At 41.0% G+C, this 20,672-nt stretch overlaps 1 protein-coding gene across 1 annotated transcript in view; it reads left to right on the top strand.

The window, feature by feature from the left end:
• The window catches only part of grik4 (glutamate receptor, ionotropic, kainate 4), a 143,048-nt gene that overhangs the window by 68,132 nt on the left and 54,244 nt on the right, over nt 1-20,672 (top strand). Inside the window, exon 6 of the mRNA XM_034115112.1 lies at nt 2,139-2,192. Coding sequence (XP_033971003.1) covers nt 2,139-2,192 — 54 coding nt within the window. The remainder of the gene's footprint in view (nt 1-2,138; nt 2,193-20,672) is intronic.

Raw genomic sequence — 20,672 nt, 5'->3', positions numbered from 1 at the left:
GGTAACTGCAGACAGAAGGGGGGATGTTTCTCTCGCTTCTCCTCCATTCTCTCAGTTATAGACTCACTCTCACAGTAGACCTTAGTCTCCATCTCTCACCTCGATCAAGCTCATTCAGGCCGCCATCAGTGGTCATCAAAGTCACCATGGCAACCCTGGCAACCCTGGGCCACAGAGCAGCGGGAGCCCTGGGATGTCTTTCTTTCTTTATTTCTCTCTTCCTCTGTTCCCATTCTCCGTCGGTCTGTGTCTTCACTATCAACATGGAGTGGTTGTCGTTCTCGCTCTTTGCCCGTGAGAAGACTATTTCACTTTGTTTCCTCACACCTCGCTCTTCGTGTGGTCTTGTACACCCCATCCCTGTGTCTCTCACTCTTTTGTCTCCTATTTGTGTCACGCTGCCTGTCACGACAATCCTGCAGCAGGGTGGTAGAAAGTTGGCAGTCCTGGCTCTCGTTGAGTGCCTAGATGCCAACCATATCAGATATATATGGCGTATATACTGTACCCTTCTCAGATGGTGATAAGAGTGCTGAGCTGCTCTAGAGGGACAGAATCGCCCTTTGTCATGCAAGACATTTCCCATTATTTGTCTGTTTACATCTTGCAGTTTCTCACTCTCTGAGGATTTTGCATTCTGAGGGGTTTAGGTCAGCAGTGTTAGCATTCTGAATGTAATCTCGTTTATTCAGCCCTCCACTGCTGTGCACAGCTTTACAAAACCAGAGTAGGACTGATAGTGAGCCCAGTATACCGGGGCAGTGCAAACTGCCTGCACTCTGACCAAAAGCTGCAGTAGAACAACGAGGAGATCACAAAGTGGGATGAAAAAAGGAAAATAAGCTTATTATAAATGCAGTGAAAGGAAACCAAAAGGATATTTTTCATCAGCTGCTTGTTTTGGTTGTACTGCGTAAATGCGATTTAGGTTATAATGTCATTTTTTCTTTGGACAGGTAATAAAGACATTAATCACCCAAGTTACAGAAGCTGGGTGTTAGAAATATTACTTCCTGCATAAAGTACTGTTAAACATATGTATCACCTCTGCCATTACCAAGCTTAACTGGCTCTGTGTAACCCGGCAGGGCAGATGCTAAAAACACTAAACCTGAAGCACAAAAATTAAATTACATAGTAATCATGCTAGTCATTTTTGCGTGCTAAATATGCTCAAAGGAGAAAGCTTTAAAAAGTCAACATGAGAGGTCATTCAGTTTAATAGTGACATCTGTGTTTGGTTGTTTTTGCCATATAAGATGTGTTTTTCTTCTCCTCTTTGTGTTTTATTATTTATTCTCCCGCCGAACACTTAAGCTGAATATTCAACAACTGAGTGATTCACACATCGTATGGCATTCAAACACCAACACAGAGGTTACATTTTTACAGATAACAACCTTGGAATAATGTTAGTCTTTCAACTATTTATTATGGAAATATGGAAATGTCAGTGCAGCGAGTTGTAGAAAAGACACTCTCTGTGAAGCGACGCAGAAGGGACATGAGGATTAATACATGCTCACAAAGGATTCCACCCAGGGTTGAATAATGTATAGTAAAGAAATGTTTGTACAAAGAGGACATTCTTTAAAAAGGCTTTTATATATATATCTCCTTGACATTTATTGATTTTAATCATAATGTGCATCACATCATGATTAAACAGAAGCCTATAGCTCGATTATTTTTCTCTTTTGCTAATGACTTTAATTAAATGAAACTATGAAAAGTTCACCCTGTCCTTCACAACTGCTCCTCACTGTGACTTTGATTTAATCAAATTGTAAGACGGAGTGTCGAGCAGCATACTAATGCACTTCGGAAATTAATTGCTCCATTGAGAGCCGTCGTCAGATAAGAATGTGCCTTGTCTTATCTAGATGTGGATTTGATCTGTCTGAGTGGAGCTTGAGTTACACTGAATCACTGACCTCTCAACTTCTCTCCCCGCCCCTTTATTCTAGACTCTCTCTGCTGCTGTTTTGTTCTCCCGCTGCCTGCTCCGTTTCTCTGACCTCCACCATTTTGTTGAAACTACAATCGTCGTATTCCTGTTTTCTGCCTTTTGTATCTTCTATCTCTTACGTTTGCCTTTTATCTCTTACCTCCTGTCCCTCTTGTCTTTTGTTCTGCAGGCATCAGAGCTGGGGATGCTGTCAGTCTACTACACTTACATCTTCACCTCTCTGGTAAGGAAACGGGGGATAGTGTGGGTGTCTGGAGGCAATATAGATTTCACACCTGCAGGAGCACATCAGTAGTCCAATGCTGTGCTCCTGTAGTGTATTAAAATAGTGCACTTTAATTGGTGCTCCTCACTTGAATGATTGATTGAATAGATAGAGTTAGGCAGGCAGGAGCTAAGACAGAGGAATTATAGCTTAGCTTCATTATAGCATAGCTGATTTTCTCCCTCACTGCTTGTGATTTCAAATTACAGACGTACTGAGTGTGGTGGCTGTAATGGCTCCAGTCACTGATAATTTGCCCCTCGTCGGTTGAAGTGCACTCCTGGCCCCAAAAAATACATAATAATGATTATTGTGATTGCTACTTGTACTATTGTTGTTGTTGCTGCTGCAGTTATTAATCTAATAGTGATTGTGGAAAGCCGGCCAAGCCCCCATGGAATGAGCCATCGTCCTTAGTCAACATTCATTTCTGTCAAAGAGTTGAGGAAGAGCTCCAAACCTCATTCATCTTCAGCTTTCTTCTTCTCTGTCTTTTCTTTTTTCCCGTTTTAGAATCTATCTACTCTTTTTGACTGCAGGTGATTTACTCAGTGTTTGCTGATTTAGCTTGTACTGTAAACGTTTCTTTATTTAGTTTTAATTACTTAGCTACTTAGCATAGTTTCTTGCTAAAGTTAGCCTTGGACTCTTGTAATGTTGGTTCACATTTAGGGGCATTTCTATGTAGTTGTATAGTGCCCATAAACTATTTCCTACTGATATAATCACATTGCATTACATAGTGTTGAGAGCACAGCTGCTTTAATCTACTTGTTAACTGTGGTTAGTCAAAACTAATGTAGCTTGGTAAGCGATGCTTCATAGAGGATGTTGCACATTGCACTGGCAAAGCAATCAAAAGAGAGAGAGGCAGCTAAATGTTAACTCTGCAAAGTTGCTTTCAAAGCATTGGCAGGCCACCAGCTGAATCACTTTGAGTGAAACACATAGTTCTTAAATGTTATTTTTTCAAGTTGTAAGTGTTTTTGAGGACAAAGATGTGACCGGAAAGCAAGTTTGTGTTTTTCAGGCAAGGGCAACATGTTTCCTTAATTAATTGCGGGTACTATCTGACAGAGATTTGCTGCCAAAAGTATATCAACTACAACTTTTAGCTTGGCTGCATTTAGAATCAAAAGGTTTGTAGCTTGCTATTCTCTGAGGGGATGCCGCAACTTTCCAAAGACATTGCATGGCAACTAATAGTATATTTTATTATATATATAATATATATTTTATTATTTTCAATAGTGTTTTACATTTTTTTATATAATCTACTGTGCCTTCATCAGAGTGCAGAGTGGTGACAGAGCCGTTTGAAATGAGTCACTGCTGCTAAAAATGTGCACGTCCATGCTGGAAATTAAAGGGATTGACCCCAAACTTGAGAGTAATGGTGTTAAGGAACATAGATGCTAAGGGATCAGTGGGAGTTATTGTAAGATCATAAAGATAGGAGCTTGGAGAAAATGTTATGCAATAGTAAACTTACTAGATAGTGGCTCCCTAATGGAAATTAATGAGGTTCGCAACACTTTGCTCTAATAGCACTGTAGAGATGATTCATATCAAGCTGATTTATGACTCATTAAGAGTGGGCTGCTGCCATGTTTTCCTCTGCAGCCCTTAACATAGTCACTTCTCCTATTTTATCTTTCCTCCCTTTCTTTAACCTGCTTGTCTTTGTTCTTCCGTGTATATAACTGAATATGGTCCATCCTTCCTCTGGCCTGATGTCTGAGGGAGGCTGCAGCATAACACATAGACTCATTGTAGATACTAGATGATGACACACATCCCCCTTTCTACTATTACCACCATTTTCTTAAAACGCTGTCATTGGTCAGTGACGGCATCGTTTATAGCTTGAGCTCACATTCTTGTAACGGACCGTCTCCACAGCAGCGTTAAAAAAATCTTGGAGGTGGGCGTATCTGAGGCTTGGGGATTTATTTGCGATCAACCAATCACATGAATCTCCCGCCCGCGACATACGAAGCCAAAAAGCCCGAAGTAAACTGGATATAAACTCCCCAAAACAGGCGAAAACATACCACTGTCTCTGCCACCTCCCTCCATGCCTGGCTCCTCCGGTTTATATCCCGGTAGGTCTGGTCATAAAGCACCGGGTGATTCCCTACCGCTAATTTCTCCTCCATTTTTTGGAATATGAGGAAATGACCTGCGGTATGTCTCTCCCAGCATACACGCCGTTTGATTGGCTAGAGCTTGAACTGCCAGATTTGCGTACACGGGATTTGATTGGCTGCCGCTTCCACCTCAGCTTCAAAAGTTGAACATTGTTCAACTTTGAATCTTGAAAATCCTGAGAATCTCCGCTCGCCTGCCCACAATGCATTTCGGCGAAAAGTGAGGGAAAGTGACGTCACCCCATTCAAAGTGAATGGGCAGAAGCGTTTCAAGATTTTTTAACGCTGCTGTGGAGACGGCCCGTAATGGTCTGAAGTGCCCCCCCGGCAGCCGGAAACATAATGCAGAAGCTGTGAGTAGAAAAATACATTTGAGCTGTTTTCTCTTTAGTTGTCAATACATGATTCATCCTATTTATTCCGTTTTTAAATGGCGCTGCTGCATCGTGCCTACCACACATACACAACTGCGTAAAAACTTACGGTTACAAAAGAAGGTAGGATAGGACGTTTATTTTGTGTGTTTTATCGCTGTTCAGTTCATTATTTTTCATTTTACAGACTCACTGTGATAGTACATCCCCTAAAAGGGCAATAATACAACGAATGCTTGGGTCACTTTTTCCTCCTCTTATTAAAGTACAGTTTAAGGGACTTTTTTTATGAGACTGTCCTGTCCAGATTAGTTTGAAGACCTTAAAACAACCTGGAACATTCGGTGCCAAGCAGGACGTAATGTGCCATGTAGAGTGACAATGGGTTCCTGATTTCACACAGGGAAATGTGTAGCAAGCTAGATAACTGAGCCAACACGTTATATCTTGCTGCCAAACAGGTGAAAAATCCAGTTGCAGTACAGAAACGGCCAACACGTTATTATTAAACAGCATTGTTCTTATAAAGTTAGTTAACCATAAGTATATGGAAAAATGAAAAGCAAAGACGGAGCTTAGATTGATGCCCAATTATTTGGATTTCCACAGTTACAAGAGAAAAGGTTGAAAGGGTTGAGGACTAACCATTAACGCATCCAGAAATGCCTTCGGTTCTGTGGTCAAATACTACACAATGGTTGTGATCTTGGGAATGAGGCTTTTTTATTTAACATGTAACCCCAGATCATAATGAAGAATGAAATGCTCCGTTGACCTTGAAGTAACACTTGTGAAAACCAACGTTCAAAAGTTTTAATATGCCGCCAGCACTACTCAACATCTTTAAATGGTCTTTCATGCTTTTAGGATGAAGTATTCTCATGTAATACTGTGCAGAAATCAACTATATGGAAGTCATTTATTATTATCGTTGTTTTTAGTGAAAAACATTTAAAATATAAAAATACAGTACTGTTCATACTGTGTCTGAATTATATGTTTTTTTATCCATAAATATAAGAATGAATAAAAACATCAAACAGATGATTTCAAACTTAGCTAGCTGGCTGGAGATGCTTAGGTTTACAGCTTTCTTAAAGCAATTGCTTTTGGATTGAAAGAAAAGCTGATTGAGAAAACTCAGCAACAGCCAACAAGAAAAAAGTTCCTTTTTGAAAGCTTATTTTTTAAGTCTACATTTTTTATTTACAGTAGGACTTCTGTAACTTCATTCAAATTAAAGATATCTTTTTATTGAAGTTATATTTAAAGAAATTGTTACACCTTTCTTGAACCACCAGATGAACGATAAAGGTCACTGATCATTGTGTGTGTGCAATGTTATTGGTGTTTCATCCCAGATATTTTCAGTATCTCAGGGAACAAATTACATTTCTGAAGTCTATTTAAAGTTCACGCTTGTCACTCACTCCCTCACCCTTTCCCCTGAAAAAGTTTTTACATCAGGTACCTTGTGGTTTTAACTTCTTACTAACAAGTCTTTAGTAAACAGGGATTACTTTACACTTTATAGGATGCTGTGGGGCAATTCTACATCTCGTTAAAGAAATATGAGACATTTATTTATTTATATCTATGAGAAGAATGCAGAGGGCAGCTAAAGGCACATGTTTTCTCAGTCCTACAATATAACAAGCTTCTATGAAACATAGACGGCAGTAATGAGATTATATATGTTTGTGTTGACTGTACGATCTTTGTACTTTCACATAAGTTGGACATAATTAGGCTTCATAGAGTTTTCTTCACGGATAAATACAGTAAAGTGTTCTTCAAGTAACAGTCATCCTCAGGAAATCACACAAGGCTATCTATCCTTTTTCTAAAGCATCTTCCACTAGACGTACATTTCAAGGACTCTGCCGTTTTTATAATTTCTATGCTATAATACTTTATATATAGACAGTGTGAAAAGAGAGTGGGACGGATACAAAGCAGATGCGCAGACCTTTACTCTCCACTGCTGTCGCTCAGAACATCCTTTCAGAGATGTATTTGAAAGTGCTAAAAGGTGTATTGCTCAACATGTCCTCCATGATGTGAGCTTTCACAAATGTGAATTATACTGTCAATAATTTTGCCTACCACAGCCTCTCTTTAACTAGATACAGAATTGGTTCCAAAACGACCATAAATCACTTGCATTCCTTTTTGTTTTTTGTCCTAAAAATGCAGATATATATTTAAGTATGCCTTTGTCGACAGAGGGTTTACCCCTTCCGTGACCCCTTATCAGCACCTAATTAAACACAGACAGTTTGAGGTTCAGATGAGAGTTACTGACCATTAAGATCAGCGTGTCTTGAATAGGAACATTCATTGTGTACTCTGATCAAAGGAGCATTGAATGCATCTGCATTGCTGTCAAGAGTGTTCAGTCTGGCTGTGGTTATAATTACATGATGGAACAAGTGAAAGGTTAACCTGAAGGTTTGCAGTTTAGGGAAAAGCAGATACTATTTAACGGCTGATTTTGGGTTAGCTTCTACTTTGCATGATAATTCTGAGAAATATTACGTATTGTCTTCTAGAAGAACAAACTAGAAAAACGAAAGTTACAGAGGTTAGGTCGGCAATACCTATGCCGAAATGGGTCCAACAGCTTACACAATGCTCAAATACATACCATAAAAATCTCAGATCTGTTTCTTCTGTCCTCCATCTTTCTCTGAATCTTACACAGCTGTTAGCCATTGAAGGGAAGAAATACGATTTTCAAATAGTCTAAATAAAGAAGTGCAAGACTTCACAAAAGATTGGAAACACTCATCAAGGGAAAGCATGTCGGAGTCCTGTTTTATTAACACATTGACAACAGTTTCTGTTTACCCCAAAGGCTCTTCAAAGCCGTTTAAAACATAAAACAAACATATTATTATATTTAATATACATGAAAATTAAATATAGTGTATATTTTCGAAGATTCTCAGAAGGATTTTAAGCGGTAACTGATGATAATAAATTATGCATCCTTACTAAAAGTGATGATATATACATGGGCTTTTTAAAAGGGGCAAGATTAACTATGCATGTATTAATATTAGATAACATATTGGAGATTCAACTATGAAAAAAGACACTTCCGCTCATATTATTGCTTTTGTTACACAATTACAATGCCATTTACAATCGAAATATGTTGCGATGAAATTCCACAATTACCGACCGTTTTTTATGTCTTATGAATGTTAATTCAACGTATACATTCCATTCTTTCTGCATCTCCTCCCTTCTCTTCCTTGTCTCTTCCTATTTTCTCCAACCGTTCCTTTCTTCTGTCTCCCTCGTCTGCTGACACTTCATTTATCTCTGGTCCTGACATCCCTGACTAACGATCTGCCAGACTGCTCCCCTGCCTAATCGGTTTCCCCTGACTCATCTCAGGACGCTCATCAGCGTTCTCGCGCAGCTACTCGTCTACAGTCAGGGTTTTTGTCATGCCCACTTATGGATCCGACTGCTTTCAGTCTTCATTCCGGTTGTTTGTTTATCCTGTTATATATTGATGGTATTAATCTAGAGTGAGAAGTTGGGGGAAGAAAGAGAGATGCTCCTTTTCCCCTAGCAAAAGTATAAAACTGCATTTCTAGGGATGCTGGCTAGTGCACAGCTATACAATTCAGTTCTCTCTCTCATGCTTTACCTACTTATACATTGTGTGTGCTTGCGTTTGTTATTCATGTATGGCAGCAGACTTTGGTATCTATGGAGAAGATGGATGTTTGAGAATAGCAATTTATTGACCGTCATTAGAGCTAATGATCTTCAGTGGACGCTGCCTGGGGCGAAGAGAGATTATATTCTGTTTGCCTGTCCCTTCATTAAAAGACCATATGATTCAGACCGTTTTGGCTCGTAACAGTCTCTAAAACCTGCTTAAGGTTCCTCGCTACATTATTTCTTTATAGTCTGTGATTTCCAAGGCACTGGTCCGGGCTAATGTAATGCCTGATTTAGAAGCAAGTATTCCCTTTAGTTGATGGTGCTGATCAGAATTAGACACGCGGGTGATGGGGAGGAAAAGAAGCCCATGGTGCATAACTCAGATTGTATCAAACATTGTTTCTTTTATTCGCTGTGATAAAGCTCCTAGCGCAAGTCTATTTTCCTCTCCTCCAATTAAGTCCACTTAATACCAGCCGTTAATATCCTGGGCTTTAATTGCAAGATCTAACAGACATGTTGGCCCTTGGGTAACAGTGAACAGAGAGATTAAAACAAAAACATGCTTCCAGGAAGAGCAAAGAAACTGAACAGCTCCACGGGGCTTTAACAGCTTCTTTCTGTAAGGTAGCCAGCAACATGCAGCTTCCTCAGCTTTTACTTAATGTGGACCTATCATGCTATATTTGAAACATATATTGTAGGGCCATACCTATATAAAACATGTCTGTGAAGTTTTTTTTTCAAAAATACCAAACAGATCATGCATTTTAGCCATGCCTCATTTCGCTCTATTTGCTCTTTTCCAGCCCTGTTTTTGCAAGGGCTGATTCTGTGAGAAGTCTTCTTCGCTGCTTTTGTGGCAGACTACAGCGCCACTTACAGGCCTGGCATATGTACTACAGCGTCTCCAGGGCTTTCGAGCGGCAATGGCCGTGGCCGTGGCCCAACCCCCCATTCCCCTGATAGGTGGAGAGTTGCCCATATAGGCGGAGCTCCCCGTTTCTGACGTCAGAACAATTTCAAATCTGTATCAGCTCCGTTGCAGCCCCGTTTTTAGAGATTTGGGTATGGAGGAAAAGAGAGAGGGTTGTGTTTTCTGACACTTGGTGAGTTCCCTGACACACCGGGGACACATATTCATGTATAAAAGACGTACAAAAGTGCATTTTGCATGATAGGTCCCCTTTAATGTTACACTCACATGAGTCACACACATTTGCTCATTTGATAGATGCACACACACAAACAATCAAAACAAACAGCACACACACACGGGAGTCACACACACGTTAGCACTCAGTCCCTGCTCCACGGCTTCCATCTAAGTGATTTGTATCCCGCGATCCAAGCTACTCGGCAGGATTGAATAAATCTCACCAAGTTGGCAGTGACTCATCATATGTTGACGGGATGCCTGATGTCATTTGAAGGTTAGGTGAGCACGGGGTCGGGCTAAGCAGCGCCTGGCAGGGCACACTATCTCTTTGTGATGTCATTTTGAGTTTTGATGAAAGCATGCGGGCTCTCTGTTTCTCACTTTCTCACAAACACACACAAACGCGCATCCAATCAAAACAGTCAAACACCCGCTTCGACACACGGTGCCGGCTGACATATTATCCCTCTCTGCAAAGCGGGGGCCATCAGTTCAACCTCCACCCCACCCCTCCGTCTGTTTGTTTTGTTCCTCATGTTCCATTTCCCCTCCACACACCCGTGATCCCTCTTGTCGCTGCACTCATTGTCATGCATCCGTGCCTGAAGAGCTGCCAGCACTTCCTGACTGTCACACATACATACACACGAATGATAAGACTTAAATGAATAAACTTGTGTGAAGTACATGCTCACCCGTACTTCACCTCCATCGCCCCTCCCGCTCATACATACTCATATATACAGTTGTAACATCGTGTCCTTCTTCCCTACCTGTCTGTCTGCTTACCCTTATATAAGTTGTGCTTTTTTTTGTCTTCTGGTGTCATAAGCCAGAGAAAGTAATAGGAAAACAGGCTGCACACTATGTTCCAATTCTGTACAGGTTACCATGCACACAAAACCCCCTCATTGAGAATATTTCCTTTTCTTGGTTCATGTTATTCAGAGCTGATTGGCAGGTTTGTATAAAAGGCTGATGAGGAGAGTAAGGTTTTATTTCTGAAGCATGGCTGATGCTGTTATTCTCTAGTTAATCCCTTTTTCTTTCCTAGAGACTGCCGTGCTCCCCTCCATTTGTTTTTGGCCAGTTGGGGCTCTGGGCTCGACATGCTCCCTGCTTCTAATTATTCCTCCCAACACTGTAAAATGATAAAATGCGTCATAATTAAATGTGCCACTAAAGAACCGATGAAATGGAGGACTGCCTCCCCGACCTGCACAAAATTAGTTGTGTAGTGTACAAAATTAGTTGTGTAGTAGTTTTCAAATGTTTTCTGTCTTTTATTGAAAGAAAACTCGTACACATTTTGAGGAGGTGGCTTTACCCTCTGTCTTTAGTGAATAATAAATAGATAGTAGTTGCTTTGTGCCCTCGTCCTTGTACTGTAATGTCTTACAAGACTCCCCTTGACTGCCACCTCCTCTCAAGGTTCAAGGTTCTTTATTGTCAATCTGACATAGCTACAGAGTAATTATGCAGTTGAAAATCTTATGTCACAGGCTTCTCCAACAATGCAACATAATAACATAACATAATAACAATAAGAGCAAGAGCAATACAAAAATAATAATAGTTATAAAAATGAAATAAAGTTATGATGTGGAATAGTGCAGTATGAGTCTATATACAAGTTATTGGAATGATATATATATATTAGGTATTAGATACATACTACTGAGTAGCAGTTGAATGTTTGAAGTTGTTTCAACAGTTCAATTTTTTAACAGTCTCACTGCCCGCGGGAAGAAACTGTCTCCGAATCTTCTTGTCCTTGCCAGGATGCTGCGGTAACGTCTGCCAGACGGCAACAGAAAGAACAGTTTGTGGCTGGGGTGATGGGGGTCTTTGATAATCCGTAGTGATTTCTTCCTGAGCCGCTGGGAGTAAAGGTCCTCCATGGATGGCAGCTCCGTCCTGGTGATGTGCTGTGCAGTTTTCACCACCCTCTGTAAAGCCTTACGATCGAGGTCGGTGCAGCTGCCGTACCAGGCCGTCATGCTGCCAGTGAGGATACTCTCTATCGTGCACCTGTAGAAGTTGCAGAGTATCCTGGAATCCATTTTGAACCTCCTCAACCTGCGGAGGAAGAAGAGCCGCTGTCGAGCTTTCTTGGTGATGGTGGTGGTGTGAAGAGACCATGTCAGGTCCTCAGTGATGTGGACCCCAAGGAACCTGAAGCTTTTGACTCTCTCCACCGTAGTCCCATTGATGGCGATGGGGGCGTGTCCCTCTCCCTGCTGCTTCCTGTAATCCACAATCAGCTCCTTAGTTTTGCTGATGTTGAGATGGAGGTTGTTCTCCTGGCACCAAGATGTCAGGTTTTCGACCTCCTCTCTGTACGCCGTCTCGTCATCGTCTGTGATCTGGCCGATGACGGTCGTGTCATCAGCAAACTTCACGATGGTGTTGGAGCTGTGTGTGGCCACGCAGTCGTGGGTGAACAGGGAGTAGAGGAGAGGGCTGAGCACGCAGCCTTGAGGGGCACCGGTGTTGAGAATCAGGGTGGAGGATGTGATATTTCCCACCCGCACTGCCTGGGGTCTGCCCGTCAGGAAGTTCAGGATCCAGTCACAGAGGGCGCTGTTGAGCCCGAGGTCTCTGAGCTTGATGGCCAGCTTGGAGGGCACAATGGTGTTGAATGCTGAACTGTAGTCAATGAACAGCATTCTCACATATGTGTTCCTGTTCTTCGGGTCCAGGTGTGAGAGGGCAGTGTGGAGGGTGAGGGCTATGGCGTCGTCTGTGGACCTGTTTGCTCTGTAGGCAAACTGCAGGGGGTCCAGAGATTCAGGGAGGGAGGAGGTGATGAATAATTTGACTAACCGCTCAAAGCACTTCATTATGATGGAGGTGAGTGCTACTGGGCGGTAGTCGTTGGGGCAGGTGATGATTGTCTTTTTGGGGACAGGAATGATGGTGGAGTGTTTAAGACATGTGGGGACTACAGACTGCAGCAGGGACCTGTTGAAGATGTCTGTGAACACCTCTGCCAGCTGAACTGCACACACCCTGAGAACACGGCCAGGGATGCCATCAGGTCCAGGAGCCTTGTGTGGGTTAACCCTTTTAAAGGATTTACACACATCTGCCCTATTTAAAACAAAAGGGCAGTGTAGCTCCTGGTCCCTCTGTACCTCCACAGCCTGGCTGCTCTCAAAGCGTGCAAAAAAACTGTTTAGCTCATCTGGGAGAGATGCGCACGCAGACACTCCCGCAGCACCCCCCGCTGCTCCTTTGTAGTCAGTCATTGTCCTTAGTCCCGCCCACATATTCCTAGTGTTACAGCCTTTGAAGTCAGATTCCACCTTGTCTTTGTACTGTCTCTTTGCATTTTGAATTGCTCTCCGGAGATCATACCTAGACTTCCTGTACTCCTCCAAATCTCCCGCTGTGTGCGCGAGAGTGCGCGCTTTCAGTTTGCCGCGCACCTCACCGTTTACCCAGGGCTTTTGATTTGGGAATGTCCGTACAGAAACCTTCGGTACCACGTCATCGATGCATTTCCCAATGTAGCAGATGACAGTGTCCGTGTGTGTGTGTTGATGTTATTGTCCTCAAACACACTCCAATCCGTAGATGCAAAGCAATCCTGCAGTGCTGAATCTGACTCCTCGCTCCATCGTTGTACTGTCCTTGTTATCGGTCTGTCCCTTTTAAGTTTCTGCTTGTAAGCAGGCAACAACAGTAGTGAGATATGGTCTGATTTGCCGAAGGGAGGGCGAGGGAGAGCCTTATATCCATTCCGGAAAGGGGAATAAACATGGTCCAGTATGTTTCCCCCGCGCGTCGGGAAGTTGATGTGTTGGTAATATTTTGGCAAAACCTTCTTCATGTTGGCGGTGTTGAAATCTCCGGCCACAACGAACGCCGCATCTGGCCGTGAAGTCTCGGTTTTATCAATAAACCCAAACAGCTGATCGAGTGCCGTGTTGTTGTCGGCGAGTGGCTGCGGCGGGATATACACTGCTGTTATCACAACAGATGTGAATTCCCTCGGCAGATGGAAGGCCCGACATGAGATCATGAGGTGCTCTAGCTGTGCGGAACAGTCCGATGAAATAATCTTCACATCTGAGCACCAGTTGTTGTTAGTCATTACACACACACCGCCTCCCTTACTTTTCCCCGAGTTAGCAGTCCGGTCCTGACGAAAAATAGAGAATCCGTCAGGGACAATAGCGGAGTCCGGGATAGCGGGGTTGAGCCAAGTCTCAGTGAGAATTAACACGTTACAGTTCTTAATGTCCCGTTGAAAAGCAATCCGGCTTCTGAGTTCATCTAGCTTATTTTCAATGGATTGAACATTAGCCAGAAGAATACTCGGAAGAAGGGGCCGATTTTCTCGTTTTCTCAGTCTGACCAGCAACCCGGCCCGGCATCCCCGCTTTGTCTTCTTCTTGCGTCTCTCAGGTAGAACAGCAACAGGTAGCCATGGTGAATCTCCATTGTTTGTCGGAGGGTTAATATTGTCCACGAAGTTTCGCAATTGGAAAAGTTCCTCTCTGCTATATTGTATGGCAGAGTAGGTGCGGTCGGCTAGCATGTTGCGAACCATGTTAAAAGTAAAACGGCAAAAGTAAAAGAAATATGTACAAAATACGAAAATGGGCAAAGTTGGAGAGGAGCACAAAGACGATGCGGCCATCTTCACCGGCGCATCACTGTCTCTTACTGCTAAAACCTGCTTCTCTCTCTCACTCAGTTTTTTTTGTTGATACAAATATTATCTAGATACAAAATTCAATTTCACAAGTTTATTGTTCTGGTAAAGTTTCTTGACACAAATCTGTGAATGTGAATGAATAGAGGCAATGTTCTCTTTAAAAATCAACCTTGGCCTCCATCTCTGTTGTGCACTGTGGAACAGAACATTTATAAATCCCCAAAAAAGTCTTGTCTGTCAAACTGCTTTAGAAAGCATCCACTGTGACTGTGAAAATGATTGGGATTTAATTAATTCCCCTCCATGGCTTATGTTTAGTTCATATTTCCCTGTTTAGACACAGAGTTTGAGAATCAATCAACTGAGTAATAGAAAAGGTAATAGGCTACGTGGACAGTGACAACAGAGAGCTGCATCCAGCCAGAATATAAAGTACGTCATTATTATGTCACAACAATTGTATATTGGCACATAATGTCAGCTTGTCACTCATTTGTAATGCAAAGAAACCAAATTCAATTTTTAACAATGACACTTATTGTGGTGGTGAAGAGAGCAGTTTGAATACTTGTTGCTCTTAACACCTTTTTTTAAATCTGTAAGCAGAGCCATCCAAGGCCAAATTGAGCTAGAGCGAATTAAAGGTAATGTTGGCTCTGCTGCTGTGCTCCACCTAGCAAGAGTGTTAAGCTATTTATATCAGATGTCTAAATTGATGACTCACTCGGGAGCAAGCTATCAAAACAGCAGGTAATTAACTAAGACCAACCTAAGACCAAATCTCACTGTTCTGACTTGCATGCATACTGTAAATCTGAATTTTTGCACCTACTGTATATACAACATAATCGTGTGGCGTGTGGCGCAGTGGATAGAGCCTTGATGTCGGGATCAGGGGGTCACAGGTTCAAACCCCGCTGCAGTCAGCATGTCGTTGTATCCCTGGGCAAGACACTTCACCCCAAATTGCTCCTGTGGGGATTGTCCACAGTATTGAGTATGTAAGTCGCTTTGGATAAAAGCGTCTAACAAGTAACATGTAATAATCATCTTAAAATGCAATGTTCATGCAATTTTTCTTATCAGCATCCTATAGTCCCAAGAATTGTATCTGTTGTCAGTTATTTGATGTGGTTATCAGTATTGATGCAATGGGAAAGAGCTTAAAATCAATTGTAATGGGACGATATGCATACTTCTGTGATGCTGTGTAAAACGCTCCATTGACAATTCCAATCACTTCATTATGCTCCATTATCAGATTGCACTGATGATTAATAATCTGAGTCTTATTCATCTTTTAATTAATTATGTATTGCCTGATATTGAAGACAATCTTCCTCATTCACACATCATCTCTCTATTGAGGGCTGGCAACTACTGAACTTGAAAAGGTTAGGGTTAGGGTTTGTTGTTATCAAGCATTATTGCTGGTTTTCATCCATGATTAAACACATTGTCTGATATTCCTAGTCAGAAAAATAGAGAAGTCTCGACAAATCTAGTGTATGTTCCCTGCATTTCCACTTTAATTTAATTCATAGAAATATGTTATAAGTGGTTACATTAGTTATTTAAAAAGGTTGTGCAGAATACAAGTAATAAAAGGGAAATGTCTCTTTCACACAGGAAGAAGGAAGAGTGACAAATGCATTGGCTTCCATGTCAGTGTTATTGAAGGGCATTCATAAATAATTTATGTCAAATTTTTAGGGTTAACAGGTTCAGTCATGCTGTGTCTTCATACTCAAAGAAATCATAAATTAATCGGGATTCATGAAGAGAACTTAAAAGCATTGTGATTTTTAATCAGCTCTGACATTTATGGAAAATAAATCCAGCCAAAGAAGGAAAATGCATTTTAATGTTGAGCAGATATTGGCTGCATTAGGTCAGTGGAGTCTGTGTAAGAGACTACCAACGACCTTATTTAATATATGAGACAGGCCTCCTGGCCCTGTAACCAAACATAACTTTCGAATGATATTAAAACCCACTCAAAGGCTTGTTTACCATAACATTACAAGACCTAAAGATTCCCAGTCTCTGCAAATGGAGGTAAACAATTTAGTGCAGTGTTCCTCCTCTCAGACTCAGGCCTTGGTATTGTGTGTGGTGTTGTGGCGTATTGATTACTCTGTGTCAGCCCTATTACTGCAAGCTCTGCCTCTGAGCCCCATGTCTGGATGACTCAGTGTTGACAATTGTATTACAGCCTATTATCTTCCAAATCCCAGGGCTTGCGTCACAGCTTACTGTAGGGTCTTCTTTGGAAAGTCAAAATTGCTTGCTGGCTTCATACTTTACTTCCTTTCTTTGCTCTATAACATTCTTCCTGGCATCATCCCACACCGCATGTCCACCTGGCTACTACTTACATTCCTTTACGACCTTCCTGCCATTTCCTCATTTCGTAACTGCTTACTTACTTTTTCTCACATCTTTAATCTTCCTGTTTCTATTACTGCCCTTTTCTTCCCCTGCTCCTTATTCATTGAAATTGAACCTGCCATGTACTGTATAATAAACTGGACACTTGCCAACACAAAGTCCAACACAAGAATCACTTTGCTTTTAACACCACTTCATGTGAAATTGATCAAAAACCTTTCATGCCTGCTTTTTAGTGCTTCTATTCAGTGGAAATGTCTCCCTAATGCGCTACTAAAATGCCAGCATCCTTGTGGCTTGCACGCACTCAGCTTCATTGCTGATGCAACACCTACTGTATGCAGTAATGAGCTTGTTACTTTCCAATTTACAAAAATAAAGTCACAATTTTAAATACTGTGCCCTTCTTTTGACGGTGTTAATTAGTTTTCATTGTTGAATCAGCACCAGAAATCACAAGTGGCTATTGGTCAGGGTCCCCACTTATGGTGTCAAGCCTCCTTAACTAACTATAAAAGTGTGAATATTTCAAGTGTGTATGTTCATGTGCTTTTGTGTTTGTACATCTTAGGCATCTAACAGAGAGTCATTACTGATATTTGAAGCAGACATCATGTTTATCTCTTTGTGGTTCTAATCAGCCTGATGGAGGTTTTCGTTTGATGAGGCACATACAGTACATGTTGTAATAAATCCAGGCAGGATGATCAATATGAGATCAAGCTGAGCTGATAGTGTCCACAGTTTCTGTTTGTCCGGTCATACAGGCAGATAAGGTCTGTTATAAAGTCATTATAGTTTAATGAGTTCATTAAGAATATTAAGACACTGACCTCAATTACCTTTGCATTATGTTAATGAAGATGCACCTATAGGTAACACTTCTAATGTTCTCTCATTAACGTCCTGGGCTGCAGATGATTTGGGAAGCTTTCTGCATCACGATATGAATGTGATATCCTAAACCAGATGCCTTTAATTTCAGTGTTTGAGTTGCTAATGCCAATGCAAACTGTATGCTCAACAGCTTTCAGTCCCATCATAATTCTGATCCAATTAAATTGGGTACAAATTTGGACTAGATAACAAATAACTTTTAAAGGACAACACTCACACATTCCTTTCAAAGCTACATTTGGGCAAATTAAGATAAAGAGGAAGGCTCACTGACACAATAAACCAAGCACTTAACGTTTCTTGCCACTTAGGACAGCTACAAAGGATTACAAAGATGTTCTCTATTAAAAATTACTAGGAAGAAATCCGAGGCAAAATGCTTATTATAAATGTTATCTGAAAGAGGCAGCAACATCTCCATCTTTCTGGCAATGCTGATCACCTTTGCTAGTCCACATAGATTAAATAAGGTTTGAGTTGATTGGATTGGAGGCAAATGTGTGATATAAAATAATAACAAAGAGAGAGTGAGAGCACAGACCTATTTCAAGGCCATAGGGACATTCATGTGTCACTCAGATGGCCCTATTTTCCATTTTTGGAAGTTTTCTTCTGATTTAGTCATAATATGAAAACATTTGTTGTATTTTATTGCTCAGAGTAATCTTGTTGATGTCGGTTTCAGAGTTGTTCTGAATATACATAGAGTTTTCTCAGTTATTTTCCAGTTATTCCAACAACACATGGATGCAGCACAAACGTATTAAAAATACTTCAACTTACTTTGTTTACCCACCCTGTGGTTCCAATCTGCTCCAAAATTGAATGGGTTCTTCATGGTCCCCATTTTTTCATAATTTTCATAAATGACACACAAACAAATCCAGCATGACCTCTTAGGCTTTGGCAATGACATGAAATAGATCTTGACATTACTGATACAATCTTTACATGACCGTTAAGCTATCCAGAAGTTTCCTGTATATACAGTAGTGATCGATAACATACGGAGCTAACTAAAGAAGAGTTTAGATGGAGTCTCTTCTCCATTATCCCTCTGTATTTCTTTTTCAGTTTAACAGCCTCCCACTCTCCCACCCCTCCGCCAGGAACCACATTTGGTTTCCCAACAAAATAATTTGCACTTTAAATGCGAAGCTTTTCAATTAAAAGAAGCATTTTTAAGTATGACATGATTTTACTTTGAAGGACCTTTTTTCTGAATTTCCTTTGCTTTTTATTCATTCATCTGTTATGTTCTCCCTTAAAATTCAGCTGGGATTTGAATGAATAGCTTACTGGAAAAAGGAAGACTGTTTCAGATTCCAAACATATGCTAGTGTCTGCAATATTCATGGTGTTTTTGGCTTCCACCAGCCTTCGAATTATTCTGGGCATAAGGTCTCTGCCTCACAAATAGGCTGTTATGTTGCAGGTCAGAAGTAATTCTATGAATAATGGAATAAAATTGGTAATTTGTTTCCAACACTCTGCAGGAATGCTGCCAGATTGTTTTTGATTTATGCGCCTATTAAATGCTTTCAAACAATGTTAATGTATCAACCCCGGCATGCTGTGCTAAGATATATGTTATGGTAAATTCATGGTCATCTTGGAGTGAATCAAACTAGCTGGCCAATGGAAATGATGTAAGTGACAGGCTAGTGACCTAGAGTACACAATACAAGAGGGATCCCTTGGATACAATCCATGCATGTACATTACAAAGTGCCCAAACTGCAGATTCTGTCGGAGCTGCAATAACAGTTTGCATGGCTAGCTGTTGAATATGATAAACAGAAAAAATTCACATCATTCATCAAATTTTGCTATCACATCTCAGGTTCATAACAATTCTGTTAGCAGGGCATTTGGTAATGCCCTCCTCCTCTCCTCCCAACCCACGCTCACTGAGAACATCGTAATTAAGAGGCTGCGTGAGGCTTTAGAGCTCAGCCTGAATTTACGTGGCAATTGACACAAGCATGAAATGACTTATTGCCAAAAACACTGAATGGACATTCCAGCTATTAGAGAATAATCAGTGTGCCACAAGAAATGGATTTCATTAAGCTCCTGAGGCCTACAGGTTTTATCCTGTTATACCCTTCCCCAAGCATAACAGGAGGGGCGTCATTAATTAGCTCTTTATCGTTAGGAAAATCAATATGCAATTTACAGAAATGTTACTCAATCATATAGGTTACCGAAGCCTGTCTGTTCTTTCCCAGGGCTGCCATGCCAGATAAGAAGGGGGAGATGAATTTTCTTTCTTTTCAAATTGTCAATAGTGATTATCACCCCTGGCGGCCTTGTCTTTATCGGGGGCACATTTTACAGAGAAGAAGATTATGTCTTTACCATCTGAGGATACAGCAACCCGAGGAATGCAACATGACTATGTCTCTTCAAAGTTGTACTAATCACATCTTATATTAACAATGGATGAAAGGACTACAAAATGACAATGTAAAGTGAAAGGGGTCATTCTTAGTGCCAATCTACAAAGGATTTGTACCCAGCTTTGCAGTGTACTAAGCTTTTTAGCATCTTTCAACTCATTGTTTCGGTTTTATGGCCCTCAACTTTACTACGAAAGTTCAAGAGTTCAGTCCTTACACTTTCATCAGCCTTGTTTCAAATAACAGCTCAACAAATAGCAGACAGAGACAGTTAGCAACTAGCTGGAGAACTTAGTGTAGCATTAATCACACGAATACTCACTTTTTTACGTCTGGAGTTGTGAACACAAACATATGAGCAAGTAGTAGAATAAAAATGTGCCTTTCATTTACCATGTGGACACTAAAACGACATAAATTGTGACATTATCACCTTTACACCAACAGTGACTGTTGGTTAGTTTTTGATTTCAGCTAACTTTTTTATTTTTAATGCCACTGACAATGTTCTTTAAACTGTTCAGATGAAAGAAACTCATTGAGAAACTGAGTTTTCATATTCACAATGTGAAAAAGTGAAGCAGCATTCCCTGCACAGCATGCATACATATTGCACAATTCTATACACAGTACCCTCTAACTTGCATTTTGAAAGGCTCATATATCAAAAGCACATCTCTAGTTGAGATATCAGTGTTTCAGTTACAGGATGTTG

The sequence above is a fragment of the Trematomus bernacchii genome, unplaced genomic scaffold, assembly GCF_902827165.1.
Source record: "Trematomus bernacchii unplaced genomic scaffold, fTreBer1.1, whole genome shotgun sequence".
In the NCBI taxonomy this organism is placed as follows: domain Eukaryota; kingdom Metazoa; phylum Chordata; class Actinopteri; order Perciformes; family Nototheniidae; genus Trematomus; species Trematomus bernacchii.
Note: the sequence above shows the minus strand (reverse complement) of the source record. Positions and strands in the feature narration are given on the sequence as shown.